Genomic DNA, 21299 nt, shown 5'->3' with positions numbered 1-21299 from the left:
GATGGCTTTAAACTTGTAGTTATTGGAATTGATTCTTCAACTTCAACAACTGAAGTTTCTAACTCATCTTCACTAGTATTATCATTACTAACTACGAGGGCTTCTAATTCATCCAAATCAGAATAATCGGGCGTATATTCACTTCCTATCATGGGAAAAATTAAAATTGTTATCAAAATAGTTTGAATAGCAATAGAATTAAAATTTTATATGGCAAGATAAGATTTTTTTAATATAATAAACTTTTATTTACCAATTTCATCCATATTAGCATCTGGTTCCTTGTCTGAGTCTGTACCGTTTCCATCTAGGTCATAAATTCACCGTTTTCTATAAAACAAATCACAATCCATGCTATGGTAATTTTTGTCGCCATCCATTTAAAAGACGAATGTAACGAATACGTTGTTTTGAAAAAGCGGAAATATGTTTTTTATGAGTGTTACACCTTTGACATAAAAACTAGTTTTATGAACATATACTAAAACTTCACTAGATTGAAAATTATCGTAAAACGTATTGAACGCCAACGACCACTTAACCTCAAACGCACAATCGGTCAAAACATGCGCCACTATTCAAGCATTTTGCCGCTAAAATGCGTGACTAGCGGTATGCATTTGTACTCGTAAAGTGCGACGATTTCGTCGACATCGTCGTCGGCTCCAAAAGCTTTATAATTTCGGTACCAGATACGTTCACTAAATGTTACGAAAACGTTGCGCAAGGCGTTATAGGGTTAAGAACCCGGCCAGGCTGCTTTAGAAGCGCCACAGCCCAGATTGGCGAATCTGAACTCGGGGCAGGTTAGTCATCATCAGGCGACTCTAGACTCCACCCCTGGGCGAGGGAAGGTGGGGGTGGGCGGGGAGGGCGCTGGAAACGTCACGGTCCCCAGAGATATGAATCACCAGGCCATCGCCCTCCACTTTGGGAGCTCTCAGCGGCTGCAGATACCCGTCCCGCCGCCTCGGCGCAAGGCGGAAAGCAAACGACACCCCGCCTGGCAGGGCATGTCTAGGAACTAGTCAGCCGAAGCGAGGGCTCGTCGGCTCCGCCTCCGTGACGTCACTGCGCAGGCTGCCCACGACTGGTGGCGGGGCAGCGCGGTGTATTGTGGGCCTTGTGCGCGCGCCGGTGGAGACTTCAGTCCCCACAATCCTCCGCGCGGAGAGAAGCTTGCCGGGGTGCGTCCGCCGCCCGGAACGGCTTTCTGGGATGGGCGGCTGTGACTGGTGAGCGTCGTGACCAGAGCGAAGACCCCGGCCTGTGCCCGTGCTCGTGCGTGCTGTAGCCTGTGCGCAATCATGTCGGCTCCCTCTGAAGAGGAGGAGTACGTGCGGCTGGTGATGGAGGCACAGCCCGAGTGGCTCCGCGCGGAGGTGAAGCGGCTGTCCCACGAGCTGGCCGAGACGACGCGTGAGAAGATCCAGGCGGCCGAGTACGGTCTGGCAGTGCTCGAGGAGAAGCACCAGCTCAAGCTGCAGTTCGAGGAGCTCGAGGTGGACTATGAGGCCATTCGTGGCGAGATGGAGCAGCTCAAAGAGGTGAGCGGCCGGGCGCAACTGCCACGCCTTCTCTTCCCCACGCCGGGCAGGCCGTGACCGAAACCCCTTCCCAACCCGCCACTCAGGGAGCGGGGGCTCAAGTGGGCCAGGCCCCTCTGGGATGGAGGGGACATTGACGCCAAGAGAGAGACGGCCGGCGCGCAAGGTCATCCTTGTAGGATGGGTTGTAGGAGATGGGTCTGGGGGATGCTGTTTGTGGAAAGGGGGCCCAGAGGCTCCACCCAAGATCCTCCTTCCCTCAATCGTTTTGGACTCTGAGGGTGAACCCGCCGCAATGGCAGCTGGACCCAGAGGCCGCAGGTTCTCAGTGCAGCGTCTGGTATCTGGGCTTCTGCCGCTGCTTGCAGCTGGCCCACTCTCAGAAGGATTCAGCCCAGTAACTTCCTGGAAGCTAGGCAGGCCTCAGGATGCCTTAGACTGGTTATGTGGGCGTGGTCTTAGCCAAAGCAAGCTTAGGCTAGGGCAGTGACCACCAAAGCTGTGTTCTGGTGCTGAACAAACGTGAAACCCACCTTTCCTCCTGTTGGCAGGCCAGTGGGCAGCACAGGTGGAGTTCGATTTTGTATTGTGGGGTAATATTCTGTAATGTTTTACAGAATGCTCTCTGTGTGTGTGTATGGCGAGGCTGGCAGATGCAGCTGATCCCTTGGGACAGGTATGGCCTAAGCCTTTGTTGGTTCCTGCTGTTACTGTGGCACTTTTTGGCAAATCACTCTCCATTTTTGGGTCTTCTTTTGGCGAGGTTTCTGTTTTTCCCTTGAATGCTGTCAGACGTGAAAATGCCCTGAATACAGACCTGGGGAAATCAATGACTCTTAATTTGTATATGTAGGGTTGCTGTGAGTCAGAATTGTTTTTATCACTGTTAACACTGTTGACCCAATGCCGCCCCCCTTCCCAGGCACCACTCTCTAACCAGGGCATGCTTTCCTTACTGCCTAGTTATTTCTTTTACCAGTGCTTCACCGACAACTTACTGTCTTATACCTCATCCCAGGACCTTCCTTGTGCCACCTGGAAAGCCTCTCTGTAGACATCTTGAAAATCTCTGGGTGCTTGATGGTACTATGGCCATCATGGACAAATCTCTGTTTCCTATTTAATTTCCATTCTAAGGATTAGGAGATTAGATCTTCTTGGTGACCTGAGTAGTGAGGTAGGGGGGAAGCACCAGGGGCTTCTGGGATAGCACCAGGGGCTTCTGGGATAGTACACCAGGGGCTTCTGGGAATGTGGCACCCTGCCACATTCAGGAGCTTTGGGGACACAGTGGTTAAGCACTGAGCTACAATCCAAAAGCTTGACAGTTCAAACCCACCAAGGACTCTGACGGGGAAAGATACGACAGCCTACTACTTTAAAATTTATAGCCTTGGGAACCCTATAGAGCAGTTTTACTCTGACAAATCTGAATAGTTGTTATGGCAATGAGATTTTTTTTTTAAATCCCATCCCACTCTGACACCCAAACCCTATATTGTGTGGTTGAAGAGAAGTTTTTCTGCAGGGATACACTTGGGTTTGGACCATATCCCTAGCCTTTGCTGCTGATGTGACTGAAGTCAAGGATATTCCCTGAGCCTTTTTTTCCCCCTCTCTCCCTGTCAAATGAGGGTGCAAATTGTGAACCTCTTGCCACCAGATGGGTTATTCTGAAGATCATGTATTGAACAAACCTGGCGTGATGGTTGGTGTGTAGTAGGCAACTATGTAGCCTTTGGTTCCTTTGACAATGTGTACTCTCCTTCCCCACCAACTCTGGTTGACCACATGGGCTCTTGGCTGCTGACTGGGTCTTGAGGATATACTGTGTTTGTGTGTTCCTTTCCTGACATCTGTGTGCATTCTCACCCACCAACCTTGGTCCTTTCAAGCTTATACTGCCTTCTTGGGAAACCCTCTGACTCAGTAGAGAGAAGTAAATTAATTAGTCCAAGTGTATAAAGCAAGACCTGAGCTGAAGAGGTGCCAATTGGCACTAGTAAATAACTATCCAAGTGTAGGTTGAAGGCTGGTTAGTTTGATCTGCGGTCCTGGTGTTCCACTTCACAGGTAGTAGTAGAGCCTCCTCAGAGGCAGGCTTGACTGGCAATGAATCTATAGGGCTGAAATGAGGTCCATCCTGTAACATCTCTAGTTTGATAGAAGGAAACACAGTGCTCTTCTTCTCCTCCCCAGTTGGTGGGTAAGAGAACTGGATGGGCACTTATTGTTGTTATGTGGTGTTGAGTTGGTTCCAACTCTTAGCAACCCTGTGTACAACAGAGGGAACCTGCCTGGTCTTACACCATGGCCACAATTGTTCCCATGTCTGAGCTCATTGTTACAGCCACTATTTCATTCCATCTTGTTGAGGGCCATTCTCTTTTACACTGTTCCTCTACTTTACCAAGCATGATGTCATTGTCCAGGGACTGATCTCTTCTGGTAACATGTCCAAAGTATTGAATATGAAGTCTTGCCATCCTGCTTCTAAGGAGCACTCTTGCCATACTTCTTCCAAGACAGATTTGGATACTGGTGGCCCACTGGTAAATGCTAGTCCTGTCTTGAGTGGCCATGCGACTTCAGGCCAGGTATAGTAACTAACCCTGTTGTGTTGCCTGCAGCTTCTAAAGAGACAGATGTATTGAGGCTTCCTTCTAGCTCCTATGCACCAGTAGCCCAGCGGGTGTTGTGTATGTGAGTATGGAGGGTGAGATAGAGGGTGGGGGTGAGTAGGAGAGTGTGGTAGGGACCTTTGTGTGAACCAAGCCAAGCACTGTAACTGGATCAGATCAGAGGACCAGGCTTTGTGGATTGGGAATGTGCACCTCTCCTGACCTGCCCTGTCTGCTACAAGCAGGGCTCAGATACAGTCTCAGATTCAAACCTGCTCTCTGAGAGCTGAAGGAGGCAGGTTTGGACCTGGGTGTCTTCACTGCTTTTCTGTGTCACCTTAAGCTGTGGCTAAATTCATTTCTGAAATGAGTGAGGTGGTGCCTCCTGGGATGACTGTGGGAGGAGTTAGGTAAACTCTGGTGTGTCATAGCTAGTGCAGGGCCTGGCACAATGTGTTTAATAAATCCTTTACTGCTTTAGTGTTATCATTCTGTTGTTTAGTTCTCATAAGGCTTTTATTTACTCATTGTTTTGGTCTCTCTCCATTTGTCACCACACCATTCTTTGTCCCTGCTGCCTGCCTTTAGAAGGTCCTAATGTCTTAACTTAATACGTAGGGCTGCTATTCTGGCTTGGGCCTACATATTTTACTTCCTGTTCTGTTTCCTTCATTTATAAATCCTTAAGGTAGTCAGAATTAAATTAATCACCTGTATGTTAGTCTGGGTAAACCAGGGAAACAAATCTACAGCAACTCATGTATAGAGAGAATTTTATATAAAAGATAAGTCTACATTAAGAAAGCATCAAAACCCAGTGCTGTCCAAGCCCATAAGTCCGACACCAATCTACAAAGTCCTCCTCAATCTCACAAACCATACAAAATGACGTCAACTTCAGGAGGAAAGCCGAATGATTGAGCGTGTAAGCATCTCAGCGCTGGCAGGGGTCTCCACATGGCTGCTCCAGCACCCAGGGCTGCATCAGGGTAGGTCCATGTGGCTTCTCCTCATGGTTTTCTTGCAGGAAGTAAGCCTTGACCGCTAAAGCAGGGAACAGGCTAAGGCAGCTGCACCCTGGTCCGACCAGCAGAAAGCAAGAGACCCAAGAACTAGAAAGGAGAGGCTCACTGAGCATTTATCTCTCTGCCCTTCAGTCAATCCCACACATGTTTATCGGCCAGGTTGCACAATAAACTTTAACTATCTCAACCTGTTTCTCTACCTGTTCTCCACTAGTGTGTTCTTTTGCCCTTCAGGGCTTCAAATGAGCATTTATACTTTGTGAAACATCCCCTTTTCTGCCTTCTATACTTAGCTGAGCCCTTTCCAACATCTGGAAACCTCTCCTGTTTTGTACCCATAAATGCACCTTGGTCTGCTAGGAGGCTGCCAGAGCATCAGTGAGTCTTATTGTCTTGGCATTTTCAGCTCTATTTTGCTTATGGTGTGTCTAGACACAGGTGCAGCAGCTGCACAAAGTGCTCCATTCCTTTCTGGGATAGCCTTGAGGGACTGGGACACAAACTGGTGGAAGCAGCTATTTTATTCCCATAAAGCCCTCCCTACCTGTCTTGCACGTGCTCTGGTCCTAGAGCAACATCCCCGCTTTTCTCCTGTACTTTTATACAACATTGGGGCAAGAAGGATTAAGATCTTCCTCTAGTGGATGGTAAAATTGAGGTGGGGTAGGTATCACATAATGAAAGCCTTATAGCTCCAATCAGTGTGGGAGAGAGTGTTGGCACCAGGCACCTCATCGAAATCCTTTGGACAAAAATCTGACTGAAAAGTTGATTTGATCCCATATGTGATGATGTCACATTGATAGACAGGTGATGACTGCTGTTTGGGGACCTGCCACAGACTGTGGCAGGCGTGTAGGGCCAGGGTCTCCAGAGACCTCTGTGGATGAGGTGCCTAATAAGGACCCTGTGTACATTAGTTGCTTCCATCATAAGCTCACCATGCCCCCTTCACTCCAGCAGTTTTCACACTAGCCCTAGGAGGTCACCATTCTGTTTATAGCCATCTTACATGTGGACAGACTGAGGCAAAGAGATGAGTTGGTTAAGCCTGTGAACTCAGATAGGTGGGCTCCAGTGTATATATATATATATATATTTTTTTTTTAATTTGTTTTATTTATTTTTTTCTATTTAATTTTTTTCTAACCCTAACCCCCAGTGTAGATTCTTAACTCCTGATGTACCCACTCCTTCAGAGGCTAGTCAGTTGCTGTGTGGAAGGATAGGAGACAGGATGACTGTACTGAACTCTTAGTACTCACTGCTTACTCCTTAAAAAGTTGACAGGTGCGGCCTAGCCACTCTATGTCTTTGATTTGGGGCACAAGAAGCCACAATACTGGTTGAAACAGGTAGAGGATTTCTCCTCTTTTTTTTTTTCTTTCTCCTCTCCTGTTTCTTTGATACCACCCTAGGACCTTCTTGCATCCAGAGTAGGGGTCACCCAAAGTAACCAAACTGCTTCTTTAGTAGAAAGCTATTGTGGGGTGGAGCTAGCAAAGCTGTGGAAGACTTGAGGATTCAGGGGTCTGGGCTGGGATGCTGATCTGCTATAGTCATGAAGACAGCTGACCGATGAAAGCCAAGGTACAGGAATCTTTGTAGCATGAAAGGCAGTCCATGTCCCTAGGGAACCTGTGATCAAGGAGAGGCATGTGCTCTCCATTCTTTTCACTAAACTGCTGGTGGTTTACCTCTCCTGTAAGCCCCACTTCTCCCACCTATAAAATGTGTGTGGGTCAGGGGAGGAAGTCATTAAGGACTCTTAAAGGGCATTCCCGCCTTTCCGTATCTGAGAAGACAAGTTAGCAGTGATGCTGTTTCCTCCTGTAGAAGCTAGGAGTGGCACTTGCACATCATAAAGGACTGCTGGACCTGGCTGTGGGATCTGCACAGCAGCCAGATACATCCAGATAGTTCTAGGTGAGGCCTGTCAATACATGGAGGAGGGGCCTTGGCCACCTTCCCTGGACACAGGACTGGCTTCTCCAGGATGAAGCTGGCTCATTGCTAGGGAATGCCAAGCACACTTTAAAACTTAGCACTTAGCCATAGGAAAGCATAGAATCAGTAGTAAAAGCCTGCCCTGTCATGATGTAGGCCTTAGGGGAGAGCAGCCTGTCACCGTGAAAAGGTTGACAATCCCTGAGCAGGGCATAGGGGTAACAGAGGGAAGATGGTGGGCAATGGAATGGGAGGCCAGGGAGTTCATCTAAGTCCCTGGTTTCCAAGTTCTATACTCAGCCAGAAGGGAGACTTAATTCTGCTTCTTTGTCTCAGATTCTTTTTCTGTAAAATTGTTCTAATAATGGGAACAAATATGTTACCCTGGTACCTGACATCCTGGGATCACTTGTTCCCTTTGGGCATCAGGTTTGGAAGGATTTCAGTCTGTAAGTAACCGTCTATGGTCGGAACTTTGATGATTCCTTCTGAAACCCTCTGTCATCTTTCTTATGCACCCCCCGCCCTTCTTGGAAGAAGAAGCTCAAATTCTCCCTTGTCACTTTGAGGCAGTAATCCCTTGAATCAGACAAACATGAGCCAAATGCAGAGCTCCTGTGAATATTATTGTAAACAGGTTTTGTTTTCTCTCAGAGAATGCGCAAAGCATTTGAGAGGAAGCAGTTGTTGTGCTGGGCCTTTTAGGATTAGATAGTTTTGTTAACTGTTGTTCTCCTGCTGTTACTTATACCCAGTACTGACTTTGAACAGTGGCAACTGAGTGCAGCTCTTGGTTCCATTGCTGTGGCAGATTCAGCGTAGGACTCCTTGAGTGGACACTAGGAACAAAAGAGAGCCCCATTTGCTTGCCAGCTGACTGTTCTCAGTGTCAACTCCAACTGTTGCTACCTAGCCTCTTCTCTTCCTGTCCATATTCTATGAGAAGTTAACCATGAACTGTTAGCTGCAGGCCAGGGGAGGGGGCCACTTAACACGCTTGCAGTGGTCAGGCTGAGTGAGCATAGTGGAGCACAGAGGGGGCCAAGACCATTTAGGCTCAGGCAGGTGATGGGCAGAGCTTATTTCTTTGGCTTTTTAGAACTTAATGTGCTTTCAAATTATACATTCATTTTAGAAACATCAGAAATTGTAAATGGTCACTATTTCCTACATAATTGAGGCTGCACCTTAGCATAAATCTGGATAACAATTTAGTATTTCCACTTAATTTCTATATCTTCTTGTATTTGAGTTATGAAAATACGAGTTATAAAAGATTCCATGAAAAACAAAATTTTTGTGCAATTTTCTTTAAAAAGATACAGAATCTAGTGTTACTCATTGAGTTTTATGCCTGTGGAAATTCCAAATGTCTATTAGTTCATTTCTAATTCTTGATCTTTATAAAACATAATTGCCAGGGATTATATTTTATATATATGGATTATACATACAGAGGATTGTATTAAGGAGAATGCGGTATCAGGATTGGCAGAAGGTCTATTAACATCCTTCAGTGTACAGGTGATACAACCTCGCTTGCTGAAACTGAGGAGGACTTAAAGCACTTGCTAAGGAAGATCAAGGGGTTCAGCCTTTGGTATTACAACTTCAGTATTACAATTCAGTGTAAAGAAAACAAAAATCTTCACAACGGAACTAATAGATAACATCATGACAATGGGAGAAGAGATTGAAGTTGTCCATCTTTTGTCTTGTTTGGATCCACAGTCATTACTCATGGAAGGAGCAGTCAAGAAATTAACACATTGTATTAAGTAAGATGCTGTATAAGACCTCTTTAAAGTGTTGAAAAGCAAAAATGTTGCTTTTTGGCCCTAGCCATGGTATTTTCAATTGCTTCATGAGCATGTTGGACCTTGAATAAGGAAGACTGAAGAAAAATTGGTGCATTTGAACTATGGTGTCTGTGATGAATACTGAAAGGACTATGACTTGCTGAAAGGACAAACAAAGCCTGTCTTGGAAAAAGTACAGCCAGAAATTTCCTCAGAGGCAAGGATGGTGAGACTTTGTCTTGTATTTTGGACATGTTATCAACAGAGAGCAGTCCCTGGAAAGGGACACCATGCCAGGTAAATTGGAAGGGCAGTGAAAAACAGGACGGTCCTCGAGAGATGCACTGGTTGAAACAGCGGGCTCAAAGAATAGTTATGTGGATGTCGCGGGCCTGGGCAGTGTTTCATCCTGTTGTACATGGGTCACTATGAGTCAGAAACTACTTAAAAAGCACTTAAGAACAACATATTTTATGTATTTGCTTTTTACAGGAGTAGAAAACCTCATCTTTGTCCTGCAGAGCAGCTGATGATTTTGAACTGCTGGCCTTGTGGTTAACAGCCTAGTGCTTAACCCACTACTCTGCCAGTGCTCCTAGCTTTCTTAAAGACTTTTTTTTTAAGACTACTATTTTACAAAAGCATGTTCTTATAGGAGGTTTTAAACATAACCCACAGAAGAGGCAAAAATCTAGTTGAGTCCACATATTCCCATTGCTCATCTTGGCCACTTGTCACTTTGTGGTCACCTTGATTTGACTGTCTAGAGTTAGAAGAAATAAAGACTATACTGTAATGTTTTTTAGAGGACCACGATTGAATTTTCACACCTAAGAAACATGTGAATTCTCTAATATCAGACCTCTCCAGTATTTCTCACGAACAGCACCTTAACAATTCCTTCTTTAGGGGCTCGGGGTGGGCTCAGGCAAGGTCCACATAAAATACTTGGTTGAAGATCTGATCATTAAAAAAATGGAGCCTCCAATGTTTCTGTTTTAAGGCTGCCCTCCTCATTGGAACCCAGAGTTGGGATTAGTCCTAGGCTGCTTTTCTCTTCCACAGAAGACCAAGGCTTTCTGAACTTTGGAGGGACGAAGATGGTAGGCAAAGAAGCCCTCAGCATATTTTCCAGACCCTCGGCTCTTCTGTTTTACTTTTCCTTTCTTTATAAATAGTTGGGTAACTTATTCAGGTGTTGCCACACTTGGCTGTGTTGGCCAGATGGTGAGTGGGTGTTCATCCCCAGCTCATTATTAAGTCAGTGGTCCCTATTTCTGTGCCTACAGAAGTATCATTGTCACCTATCCAGTGAGTTCTGTTGGACAGAGTGCCACTCTCTAAACCAGAAGAAGGAGCTGAGTGCCCCTGCTGCTCACTCAAACTCCAGAAAACCAAATTCACTTACAAATCATAGCGACCCTATAGGACAGGTTAGAACTGCCCGTGTTCGTTTCCAAGAGTGCAACTTTCTGCAGCAGTAGAAATCCTCATCTTTCTCTTGCAGAGCAAATTGCTGACCTTGTGGTTAGCAGCCCAATGCGTCACCACTACTAGTAAGTGACAACAGCTGACTTGACAACTTTGGGTGTGGCTTACTGTATGATCCAGAACAGGTTCCTTCACCCTGAATATGGCCTCATTTGCCTTCTTTTATCTTAAAAAAAAAAAAAGATTAAGGTAGAGGGGAGAGGAAATAAAACAACTAAACTATTGATAGATGTTAACTTGGGTGAAATGGAAGTCAGTAGACCATAAGAAGAGAAATCAAGGAGTGAATGAAGGGTAAACTATTGAGGAGTATGATTAGTAGTGTAAACTGTTGAATACAAAGTTGATATTCTGAAATGTAAATCCCCACTTAATTAACAACAAACAATTGTTATTAAAAGTATACTTTGTTTTAATTTCAGGAAAATTTTTTTTGTTTTTATTCTTTACTTTCCTAGTTATACATATATAACAACCAAAATATATTAAACATATAACTCTTTAAAAAATGTAACCAAATTGACACATTTGTCCATAGATTTATAATAAATGTTATAATTAAATGTTATTAAAACATCAACAACAAAAAAGAGAAAGTGAGTTAGTTGTACTGCTGTGTGCGCTAATTAAAAAAAAAGTATACTTTGTAGAATGTCCTCCCATTGAGATTTTTCTGCAAAGACCCATTTTTTTTCTAGGAGTAGAATCCCTCAGTTGGGGTATTTTTCTCATAATAAGAATGGAGTTATTGGGCTATTGGCAAGAAAATCACTGAGTTAATCTGCTGTTCTCATCACATCATGTTAAAGGTTGTTGTGTTTGGTGCCTTCAGTTAATTCCAACTCACAGCGACCTTAGCACAGCAGACAGAAACACTGTCTAATCCCGCCCCATTGCTATATTTGAGCATATTAGTGCAGTCACTGTGCCACTCGCTCTCCCTGAAAGTGGTCTTTTGGCTGACCCTCTATTCTACCAAGCATGATGTCCTTCTCCAAGGACTGGCCCCTCCTAATGACATGTCTAAAGTAAATGGGACAAAGTCTTGCCATCCTCACTTTTAAGGAGCATTCTAGCTGTAGTTACTCCAAGAAAGATTTATTTGTTCTTTTGACAGTACATGGTATATTCAATATTCTTCACTGATTTTATAATTCAAAGATATCAATTCTTCTTTGGTCTTTCTTATTCATTATTAAACCTTTACATGCTTAGGTGATTGAAAATACCATGGCTTGAGTCAGACTCACCTGTCTTCAGCATTAAATCTTTGCTTTTAAATCACAGACATCAAAAAACTTGTTGAAAATGAAATGAAAAGATAAAAAAATTTTAAATGTGAACTTTATTTCTCAATATAAGCCCCAACACTTTTAAAGCAAATATGCCAGTTAATTAGTCCATCCCTAAAGTCTTTTTATATTATTAACTAAAGAAAAATGGATAATGCAAAAACATTGAAATCCATTCTTAGTTTTTAATAGTACACATTTTTCCATTAACTTTATTTTATTGGGAATTAATACATATATCGTTCCATACTTCAGTCACATTGTACAATTGCTGCTGCAGTTTCAAAACATTCTTTTCCTTCCTGGACCCCTTGACAATGGTCCCTTTTACCTGCCTTAGAGACCAAGACACTGATTCTTGCCGTCCCTATGGATTCAACAATCCTGGGTTTTATATACTGAAAAACATGTAACACAAATTCAAGAGGGTGACCCCAATTACAGAACATCTGAGATAAACCCCAATATGAACAAACAAAAAAATACAGAAAATGTTGAAAAACAGAGTAGGCCTAATGTGCATCAGGGGCGGGGGGTATCAACTGAGAGATTTTAACCGTTCAAGTCAGGTTTATCCTTGTGATCTTCTGTAGTCACCTCTCTAGCGCACTGTTTAGTAATCACTTTCGTCTCATCCAGAAGGTTATTTCCAATGTAGTTCCCACAAATGTATCTTGGGATCCCATTTTCATCCATAGCCCTCTGCAAACTGGATTCGCACAATTTAGGCTTTTTGAAGATCTCTTATATGAATGCACCACAGTTTGTTTACTCATTCATCTAGTGAAGGACATCTTGGTTTCTTGGAGTTAGTTTTTTTTTTTTCTTTTTGATTTCATTTCTTTTTTTTTAAAACATTTTATTAGGGGCTCATGCAACTCTTATCACAATTCATACATATACATACATCAATTGTATAAAACATATCTGCACATTCCCTGCCCCTGGAGTTAGTTTTTGTGTAGACCTGCTTTCATATCATTTGGGTAAATACCTAAGAATAAAAATGATGCCTTGTATGGTCAAACTATGTTTAAGAAATTGCCAGAACATCTTCCAAAATGGCTATTCCACTTTCGTTCCCAATAGCAATGAATGAGAGTTTTGCTAGCATTACTGGCAATGTGTTCAATTCCCTTTGTGAGATGTTGTTGTTGTTAGGTACCATCAAGTTGGTTCTGACCCATAGCAACAACAGAACAAAACACTACCCAGTCCTGCACCATCCTCACAGTTGTTACTGTGCTTGAGTTTATTGAGCCACTGTGTCAACCCATCTCCTTGAAGGTCTTCCTCTTTTGCATTATTTTACCAGGCATGATGTCCTCCAAGGACTGGGGTTCCCTGACAACATATCCAAAATATGTACAAGGAAGTCTCACCATTTTTCCTCTAAGGAACACTCTGACTCTACTTCTTCCAAGGCAGATAAATTTGTCCTGTTAGCAGTTCACGGTTCTTTCAATATTCTTACCCAGTACCACAATTCAAATGCATTGATTGCTCTTGGGTTGTTGTCTTTTTTCAATGTCCAACTTTCTTTTTATAAATTTTAAATCTATTGGCGGTTCATACAGCTTTTTTCACAATCCATACACACATACATTTTTGTCAAGCACATTTGTACATTTGTTGCCATCATTCTCAACATTTTCTTTCTACTTGATCCCTTGGTATCAGCACCTTATTTTCCCCTCCCTCATGAACTTTTGGTAATTTATAAATTATTATTTTTTCATGTCTTACAGTGACCGATATCTCCTTTACACACTTTTCTGTTGTCTGTCCCCCAGGGAGGGGGTTATATGTAGATCATTATGATCAGTTCCCCCCTTTAGCCCCCACCTTCCCCTTAACCCTCCTGGTATTTCTCCTCTCATTATTGGTCCTGAGGGGTTTAACTGTCCTGGATTCCTTCTGTTTCCAGCTCTTAATCTATAACCATGTACATGGTCTGGTCTAGCTGGGTTTGTAAGGCAGAACTGGGGTCATGATAGTGGGGGGAGGAAGCATTAAAGAACCAGAGGAGAGTTGTATGTTCCATCGGTGTCATTGTTCAACTTTCACATGCATGTGAGGCAATGGAAATGCTATGACTTCAGTCAGGCACACCTTAGTTCAAAAAGTATCATCCTGCTTTTCAATACTCTAAAGAAGTCTTGTGCAGCACACTTACCTAATGCAACTTCTCTTGATTTCTTGACTGCTGTTTCAATGAGCGTTGATTGTGAATCCAAGCAATACAAATTCCTTGAAAATGTCACCTTTTTCTCTGTTAATCATGATGTTATCTGTTGGTTCAGTTGTGAGGATTTGGGCATTTACATGGAGTTGTAATCCATGGTGAAGGCTACTTTTCTTGATCTTCATCACCAAGTATTTCAAGACTCGCCTTACTTTCGGTAACCAAGGCTGTGCCATCTGTATATTGCAGGTTGTTAATAAACCTCCCTTCAATCTGGATGCCACACTCTTATTATAAGCCAACTTCTCTGATTATTTGGTCGACATACAGATTGAGTAGTATGGTGAAAGGATACAACCTTAACACTCTTTCCTGTTTAGTTTTTTAAACATTTTATTAGGGACTCATACAACTCTTATCACAGTCCATACATACATCAGTTGTGTAAAGCACATCTGTACATTCTTTGCCCTCATCATTTTCAAAGCATTTGCTCTCCACTTAAGCCTTTTGCATCAGGTCCTCTTTTTTTCCCCTCCGTCCCAGCTCCCTCTTCCCTCATGAGCCCTTGGTAATTTATAAATTATTATTTTGTCATATCTTTCCCTGTCTGACATCTCCCTTCACCCCCTTTTCTGTTGTCTGTCACATGTAGATCCTTGTAATCGGTTCCCTCTTTCCAACCCACTCACCCTCTACTCTTCCAGTATCGCCCCTCACACCCCTGGTCCTGAAGGTATCATCTGCCCTGGATTCCCTGTGCCTCCAGCTCCCATTTGCACCAGTGTACATCCTCTGCTCTATCCAGACTTGGCAAGGTAGAATTCGGATCATGGTAGCTGGGGGGGAGGAAGCATTTAGGAACTGGAGGAAAACTGTATTCTTCATCGGTGCTACATCACACCCTGATGGACTCATCTCCTCCTTTAGACCCCTCTGCAAGGGGATCTCCAGTGGCCGACAAATGGGCTTTGGGTCTCCACTCTGCACTTCCCCTTTCATTCACTATGGTAAGATTTTTTTTTCTGATGATGCCTTATACCTGATCCCTCAGACACCTCGTGCTCGCACAGGTTGGTGTGCTTCTTCCATGTGGGCTTTGTTGCTTCTTAGCTAGATGGCTGCTTGTTTACCTTCAAGCCTTTAAGACCCCAGACACTATCTCTTTTGGTAGCCGGGCACCATCAGCTTTCTTTGCCACATTTGCTTATGCACTCGTTTGTCCTCGGCGATCTTATCGTGGAGGTGTGCACCAATGATGTGATTTTTTGTTCTTTGATGCCTGATAACTGATCCCTTCGGAACCACATCATCACACAGGCTGGTGTGTTCTTCCATGTGGGCTTTGTTGCTTCTGAGCTAGATGGCTGCTTGTTTATCTTCAAACCTTTAAGACCCCAGACATTATGTCTTTTGATAGCCAGCACCATCAGCTTTCTTCACCACATTTGCTTGTTGTTTCTAATCCAGTGGATATCCTTACCTATTTGGTTTGGAAGATAAGTGGCTCCCCGAAACCATGTTATTGGAAATGGTTGCAATGTGAATTCAGTGCAGTTTTGTTACATAATTGGGGATAGGCTGGGCGTCCACCCACTAAGTTGTCATGGATGGGTCCTTGGGGAACATGGAGACTCTGGTGTACCAGTTTGGAGTGGAGTGTATGTTGCTGGTGTCTCCCTGAAAAACCTGCACCCTACTTTAGGCATCGATGGAGATAAGGAACAATGGAAAGAGTTCCACAAAGAGGTGGTCCATGGTGCTTCTGAGGTGGTCAAACTGAAAGACTCTCTTCCCAGTGCCATTGGGCTGTCTGTAGCAGACTTGCCAGAAAGTATGATGAAAAATTAAATTTCTACCCTAATTAGGGACTTTCTGGAACACAATGTGTTCCTCAGTGTCTCATGCATCTTGGGACAAAACACTTCATTGTGCTTATGCAGAGCATGCCCATCTATCAAGAGGCAGTTGTTCAAACACAGCAAGGGTTTATACTTCTCATTATACTTATATTCAATCTGTAGACTGAGCAGATCATCAGAGAAGCTGGATTATATGAAGAAGAAAGTAGCATCCAGATTAGAGGAAGTCTTATTAACAGCCTACAATATGCAGACAGCATAACCTTGCTTGCTGAAAGTGAGGAAGACTTGAAGTACTTGCTGATGAAAATTAAGGATTACAGCCTTCAGTTAACTCAAAAATGCTCACAACTGGATCAAATAGGTAACATCATGATAAATGGAAGAAAGATTGAAGTTGTCAAGAATTTTGTCTTGCTTAGATTTTCAATCAGTACTTTGGGAAATAGCAATTAAGAGATGGAACAACACATTGCATTGAGTAAATCAAGGATGATTTACCATATGATTATATGATTCAAAATGGCAAATATCATTCCCTTTCAGCTCACTGATGCCTAGGAAATCACTCGATGAGTTCCATTTAATTTTTGATGGCTTCCAATTTTCCTACATTCATACTTTTTGCATTCCACCCTCTTAATGGGCATTTACAACTTCTAATGTTGCGTCATGCACCATCAGCAACTTTGCTCCATTCACATCATTAAGACTGTCTCTACCTTGAGGAGGCAGCTCTTCCTCAGTTGTATTTTGAGTGCTTTCTAACCTGAGGGCCTCATTTTCCAGCACAACATCAGATAATGTTAATGCTATTCATAGTTTTCAATGGCTCATCCCTCAAAAGTGGAGTACCTATATTTTCTTCCTGGTCTTTTCTTAGTTAGAGTCACTACTGAAATAGATTCACCCTACGTGACACTTTTGGTATCACAATGCAGCAAAATGACAGGCAAGTGAGAATTAGAAACCTTAGTGGCAGTAATTTTTTTAAAATCATTTTATTGGGGGCTCGTACAATTCTTATCACAATCCATACAGACATCCATTGTGTCATGCACATTTGTACATTTGTTGCCATCATCATTCTCAAAACATTTGCTTTCTACTTGAGCCCTTGGTATCAGCTTCTCATTTTCCCCCATTCCTCCCCCCTCCCCTCTCCATCATGAACCCTTGATAATTTATTATTATTATTTTGTTATATCTTACATTGTCCGACTTCTCCCTTCACCCACTTTTCTGTTGTCGTCCCCCAGGGAGGAGGTTATATGTAGATAATTATAATCAGTTCCCCGTTTCTACCCCACCGTCCCTCCACCCTGCTGGTATCACTACTCTCACCACTGGTCCTGAAGGGATCATCTGTTCTGGATTCCCTGTGTTTCCAGTTCCTATCTGTACCAATGTACATCCTCTGGTCTAGCCAGGTTTGTAAGGTAGAATTGGGATCATGATAGTGGAAGGGAGAAACATTTAAGAAATAAAGTTGTTTCATCAGTGGCAGTAAATTTATATTAACATAGGAACAACTCAGAAAAGTAATGAAGGATTGATTTTATCATTTGAAGTATCTAGTCACTATCACTGAATTGTTAGTTGTTTGTGTTTGAATGTAGGCAGGGTTTCTCAAGTAAGATGTTAGTTTATCCAGGTTCAGAACCTACTGAGGAGTTAATAACTGTTTCTCTAGGTCAAGTCACCAAACCTTCTGTCTTGTTCCTACTATAAAGTAGGCTGACTGTACCAGTGACCTCCTAGATTGTGGTTGGAAGTAGTAAGATGCCTCAGTTAGACAGTGGTTGTTTCCGTAAGGCTGTAGTGGAGCTTATAAGAAATGGGGCTCTGGTGCTTGATTAACACACCTGCAGGTGAGGGTGACTGATAAGGGCACTCATCTCAAAGTATAAAAGTGGCCTTTGTGGGTTTCCAAATACCTCCACTGTCATTTCAATTTTATCTTTCCATTTTTCTGGCTTAGTTATCTACTAAATCCTTCCCTAATCAAGTACCTTATTCCTTCTGCCCCTCTATATTTCCTGAGGGTAGTCTCCATTTTAAAGATACCTACCCACCACTTCTTACAATACCTGTTACTTCAGTGTGTAACACACACACACACACACACACGAATTTGGTCTGGATGATGTGCTAAATCTAGGCCAGGGTGGCTTTGGGATCTCTCTTGGCCCGTGTCCTGACCCAGTACCTTAGTCTGAACCACAGTTGGTTCTCCCAGGCCTCACCTACCTCCATAGTGTCAGCTTTTTCTCTGTTTCCTCTTGGGGTTGTCATGAGAGGGGCGGTTTCTCAGCTTCCATCTCTATAAATCGTTACACTTTGGCACTCAAATCCTGGCCATCACAATCCTCACACCCCTCACTACTTTTTCTTTGGAACTCTCATACTGTCTGAGAAGCCTATCATTCTCCTGGATTATAGTCACTTTTGCCTGACTTTGTACCCTTCTATGTAGGCTCACTCTATTTGACACTCCATACATTACCCCCAGGCTGCTTGTTGTGAGGGAACTGCAGTGGACTTAAGCCACTTAAGTGTCCACAGTGGCCAGGCGTTGGGGCACAGTCCTTACTTGCAACTTGGGTATGGGTTCCTTTGCTACTGAAGCTCATGTGGTGGTTATTAGAGTTTCATAGCTTCTCAGGATGATTTCTGAAGTCATGTGATTTCTGACCCCATGTGCCTTGTCACTGCTTGACAGGATTGGCTGTATGTGGAAGGAGCAGCAAATCTCTGCACTTCACCCGAACCCTGCCCAAGGCATCATGTATTCTGTAGATAGCGCAGGGTGATTGATGGTTCAAGGAACCAGGCTACATAAAAAGACAATATTTCCAACTCACAGTGTTTATCAGAGCCTATATACATCATTTTAGGCCAAGCTGTTCTTTTTCCCTTACCGTATGTGAGGCATGGAAAGTGTAATTATGTGTATACTATGAGTGGAATGCAAGTTAAGATTACTACTATCCTTTGTACAACTGACCCAGATGATGGTAGTCATTCAAATAAATCTGGTGCCTGGAAGGGTGTTACAGTGTGTTGCCATGTGGCCGTATTGTCTAATCCTGTGTACACCCTGTTCTTTGTATTTATTTATTTAAGAAGTGTTGACCTCCAGTGGATGGATGTATGGATTGTGATAAGAGTTGTATGAGCTCCCAATAAAATGATTAAAATTTTAAAAATAAATAAATAAAAATTTAAAAAGAAGAAGTGTTGACCTCTACACAGACTCCACCTTACCAAGTTAGTTAAAAGTACAAAGTTATTCTTGTGCAGAGTAAAGGTTTCTGGAGCAGGGGGAGCATTGGGGGTAGGGGTCGGGGGAGGAGTAAACGAGTATAAGAATCACTGTTGCATCCCCTCCCCTCAGTAACTTCTTTTGGTATTTGTCCCATGGTGATGGATAAATTTCTCAAAGACTGTTGAAATTCGACTATACTGTAACATGAGATTAAAGCTCTCAGAAAAGTGACTGTCCCCAACCCGAGTGTTAGCCTAAGGGTTCCTTCTGATTCTCATTTTATAACGTGATATTTTGACTTTAATCTTTATTGGCATCTTCACTATGAATATCTAAAAGTAACTTAGAGTTCCCAAAGTATGCTGTATGTACATTCAACAAGAGAGTACTCATGTAAATCTGCTGTCAATAAAAGTGAAATCACTTAAACTGATGTAGTGGGATTGACTACACAGGAATACCTACTCATAAGGGTCAAGTAAAACTTGACAACCAAGTTTCTATTTGGGGATTATCACAAATAGACAGTCTCCCCAACTGCAGTTCTATATTCTGAGGTCATTCTCGCATTCATTATTATTATCAACATAAGTTACAGGGAACAGATTATGGGTTATAGTTTCAACTAGTGAGCCTTAGTGCATTCTTAATCCAAGCATCTGTCCCCCTAAAAAGCAGAAGGTAACTAGGAAATCAATTAATATAATTTTAGATTGTATTCTATCAATAAGATTAACTGAAAAATAAAAACAAGGGCAAATTTTGGAATAATTAAATTGTACTTACAGGTGAGTCTTTCATCAATGGGGTAGCTGATCAGGTTAGGAGTGTCCCTGAATTTCAGGCTTAGTTCTCCAGCCAGTTTGACCACCAAATCAGGAACTTTGGATATCTTTAACTGAGAAAGATGTACTTATAATTTTATGCCCTGTAATTTATAACATATAAGTCTTTTTTGCACTCATTCACTATGACAAGTCTATAGGATCTTGGACAGAAAATAATAACCAAAGAATGACAATATATGCCAAATGTTTGATAGACCTAAGCTGCCAATTATTAGGTACCCGTGGCAGCAGTGGAAAACAAAGCAAAATGCAATGACTTCAGAGCCTGTGATTTTAGAATACAGTATCCTTTTTCTGCCTGTAGTAGATGTTTCAGCTTTAAATTTAAAGAAGTATTTCAAACCTGAGGACTTAAGTAGGAAAATACGAGGTGTCTGAGGAAGCAGAGGATAGTGTACCTAGATTGTTGAGCTGTTGTTAGGCAAACAAACATGGTCTTGCTACATTGATTTCCTACGTGTTCCACTAAGAAATGTATGATTCCGGCAAATCTGTGACTGGCATTCTCAGTGATCATTATTGTAAATTTCCCTGACAATTAACCCACATTATTTGTGTAAATAGTGTTGAGCCATGAAAGGACTGATTCCGTACAAGTGAATAATTCAGGTACACTGACCTGATCTGGTTTTCAACATTATCTGTATTTTTGTTTTGTTTTGGTTGTTCATATTAGAGTTTATCTCAGAAGTGTCATATCATTTTTGGTGCTCACCTTCTTGAAAGTGTATAATATGTTTTTCTGGTTTTCAGTATATGAAACCCAAGATTGATGAACCTTTAGGGGCAGCTAGTAGAATAAGGGTTTCGGGGGACGGGGGCTGGGGTGGGTAATAGTCGGGAGTGGGAAGTGGGGAGTAAAAGGGAAACAATAACAAGGAGTCCAGAAAGGAAAATAATGTTTGGAAACTGATTGTGATAGCAATTGTATAATACTGCTTGATGGGATTCAACTAAGGTTCAATATATATGATATATGTATTAACTCGCAATAATGCAATTAAATACATTTCTCAAAAAAACAAACAGAAGTATTTTAGCTCCTTTAATTTACTAGGGCAGATTCAATGCTTAACAGGCAAAGTTCTATTAAGCTTCTTTCCTGTAGTCAGAACACGCCCCCATTTTTAAAATATTTATTAGAGAGATATAATATCGCTAGGCCCATCCCAAACTTTCACAATTTCTTCCTGATGTGTGGATCAGATTAAGTTATAAATTTATCTTTTGACACTCTTTCCCATAGGATTCTTAAGATCCAGGACAATACAAGGTGTTAACCCCCCCCCACCCCCCAAAAAAGAACCACACACACAAACAGAACTTTCATAATACTCATTTTTCCCGCTGGGCACGCACAAGCAGCTCACTCTCAGTGCACCCAGTGGTGTCGCCTGGGAAGGTTCTCTGGTCA

At 42.6% G+C, this 21299-nt stretch overlaps 1 protein-coding gene and 1 pseudogene across 3 annotated transcripts in view; both read left to right on the top strand.

Moving 5' to 3' along the window:
* The first annotated feature begins 1139 nt into the window (after window positions 1-1139).
* BICD2 (BICD cargo adaptor 2) overlaps window positions 1140-21299 on the top strand; it is an 84274-nt gene continuing 64114 nt past the window's right edge. For 2 of the 3 annotated variants that reach the window (XM_075549872.1, XM_075549871.1), the window contains exon 1: window positions 1141-1547. In XM_075549872.1, coding sequence (XP_075405987.1) covers window positions 1308-1547 — 240 coding nt within the window. In that variant the 5' untranslated portion in view covers window positions 1141-1307. Of the gene's footprint in view, window positions 1548-21299 lie in introns of all 3 variants that reach the window. The other variant, XM_075549873.1, reaches the window with a different exon arrangement.
* Window positions 15314-21165, top strand: LOC142448513 (L-lactate dehydrogenase A chain pseudogene; annotated as a pseudogene).

This window comes from Tenrec ecaudatus, chromosome 5 (genome assembly GCF_050624435.1).
Source record: "Tenrec ecaudatus isolate mTenEca1 chromosome 5, mTenEca1.hap1, whole genome shotgun sequence".
Lineage (NCBI taxonomy): Eukaryota > Metazoa > Chordata > Mammalia > Afrosoricida > Tenrecidae > Tenrec > Tenrec ecaudatus.
The sequence above is the reverse complement of the archived record's forward strand: the minus strand, read 5'-3'. Positions and strand labels throughout refer to the sequence as shown.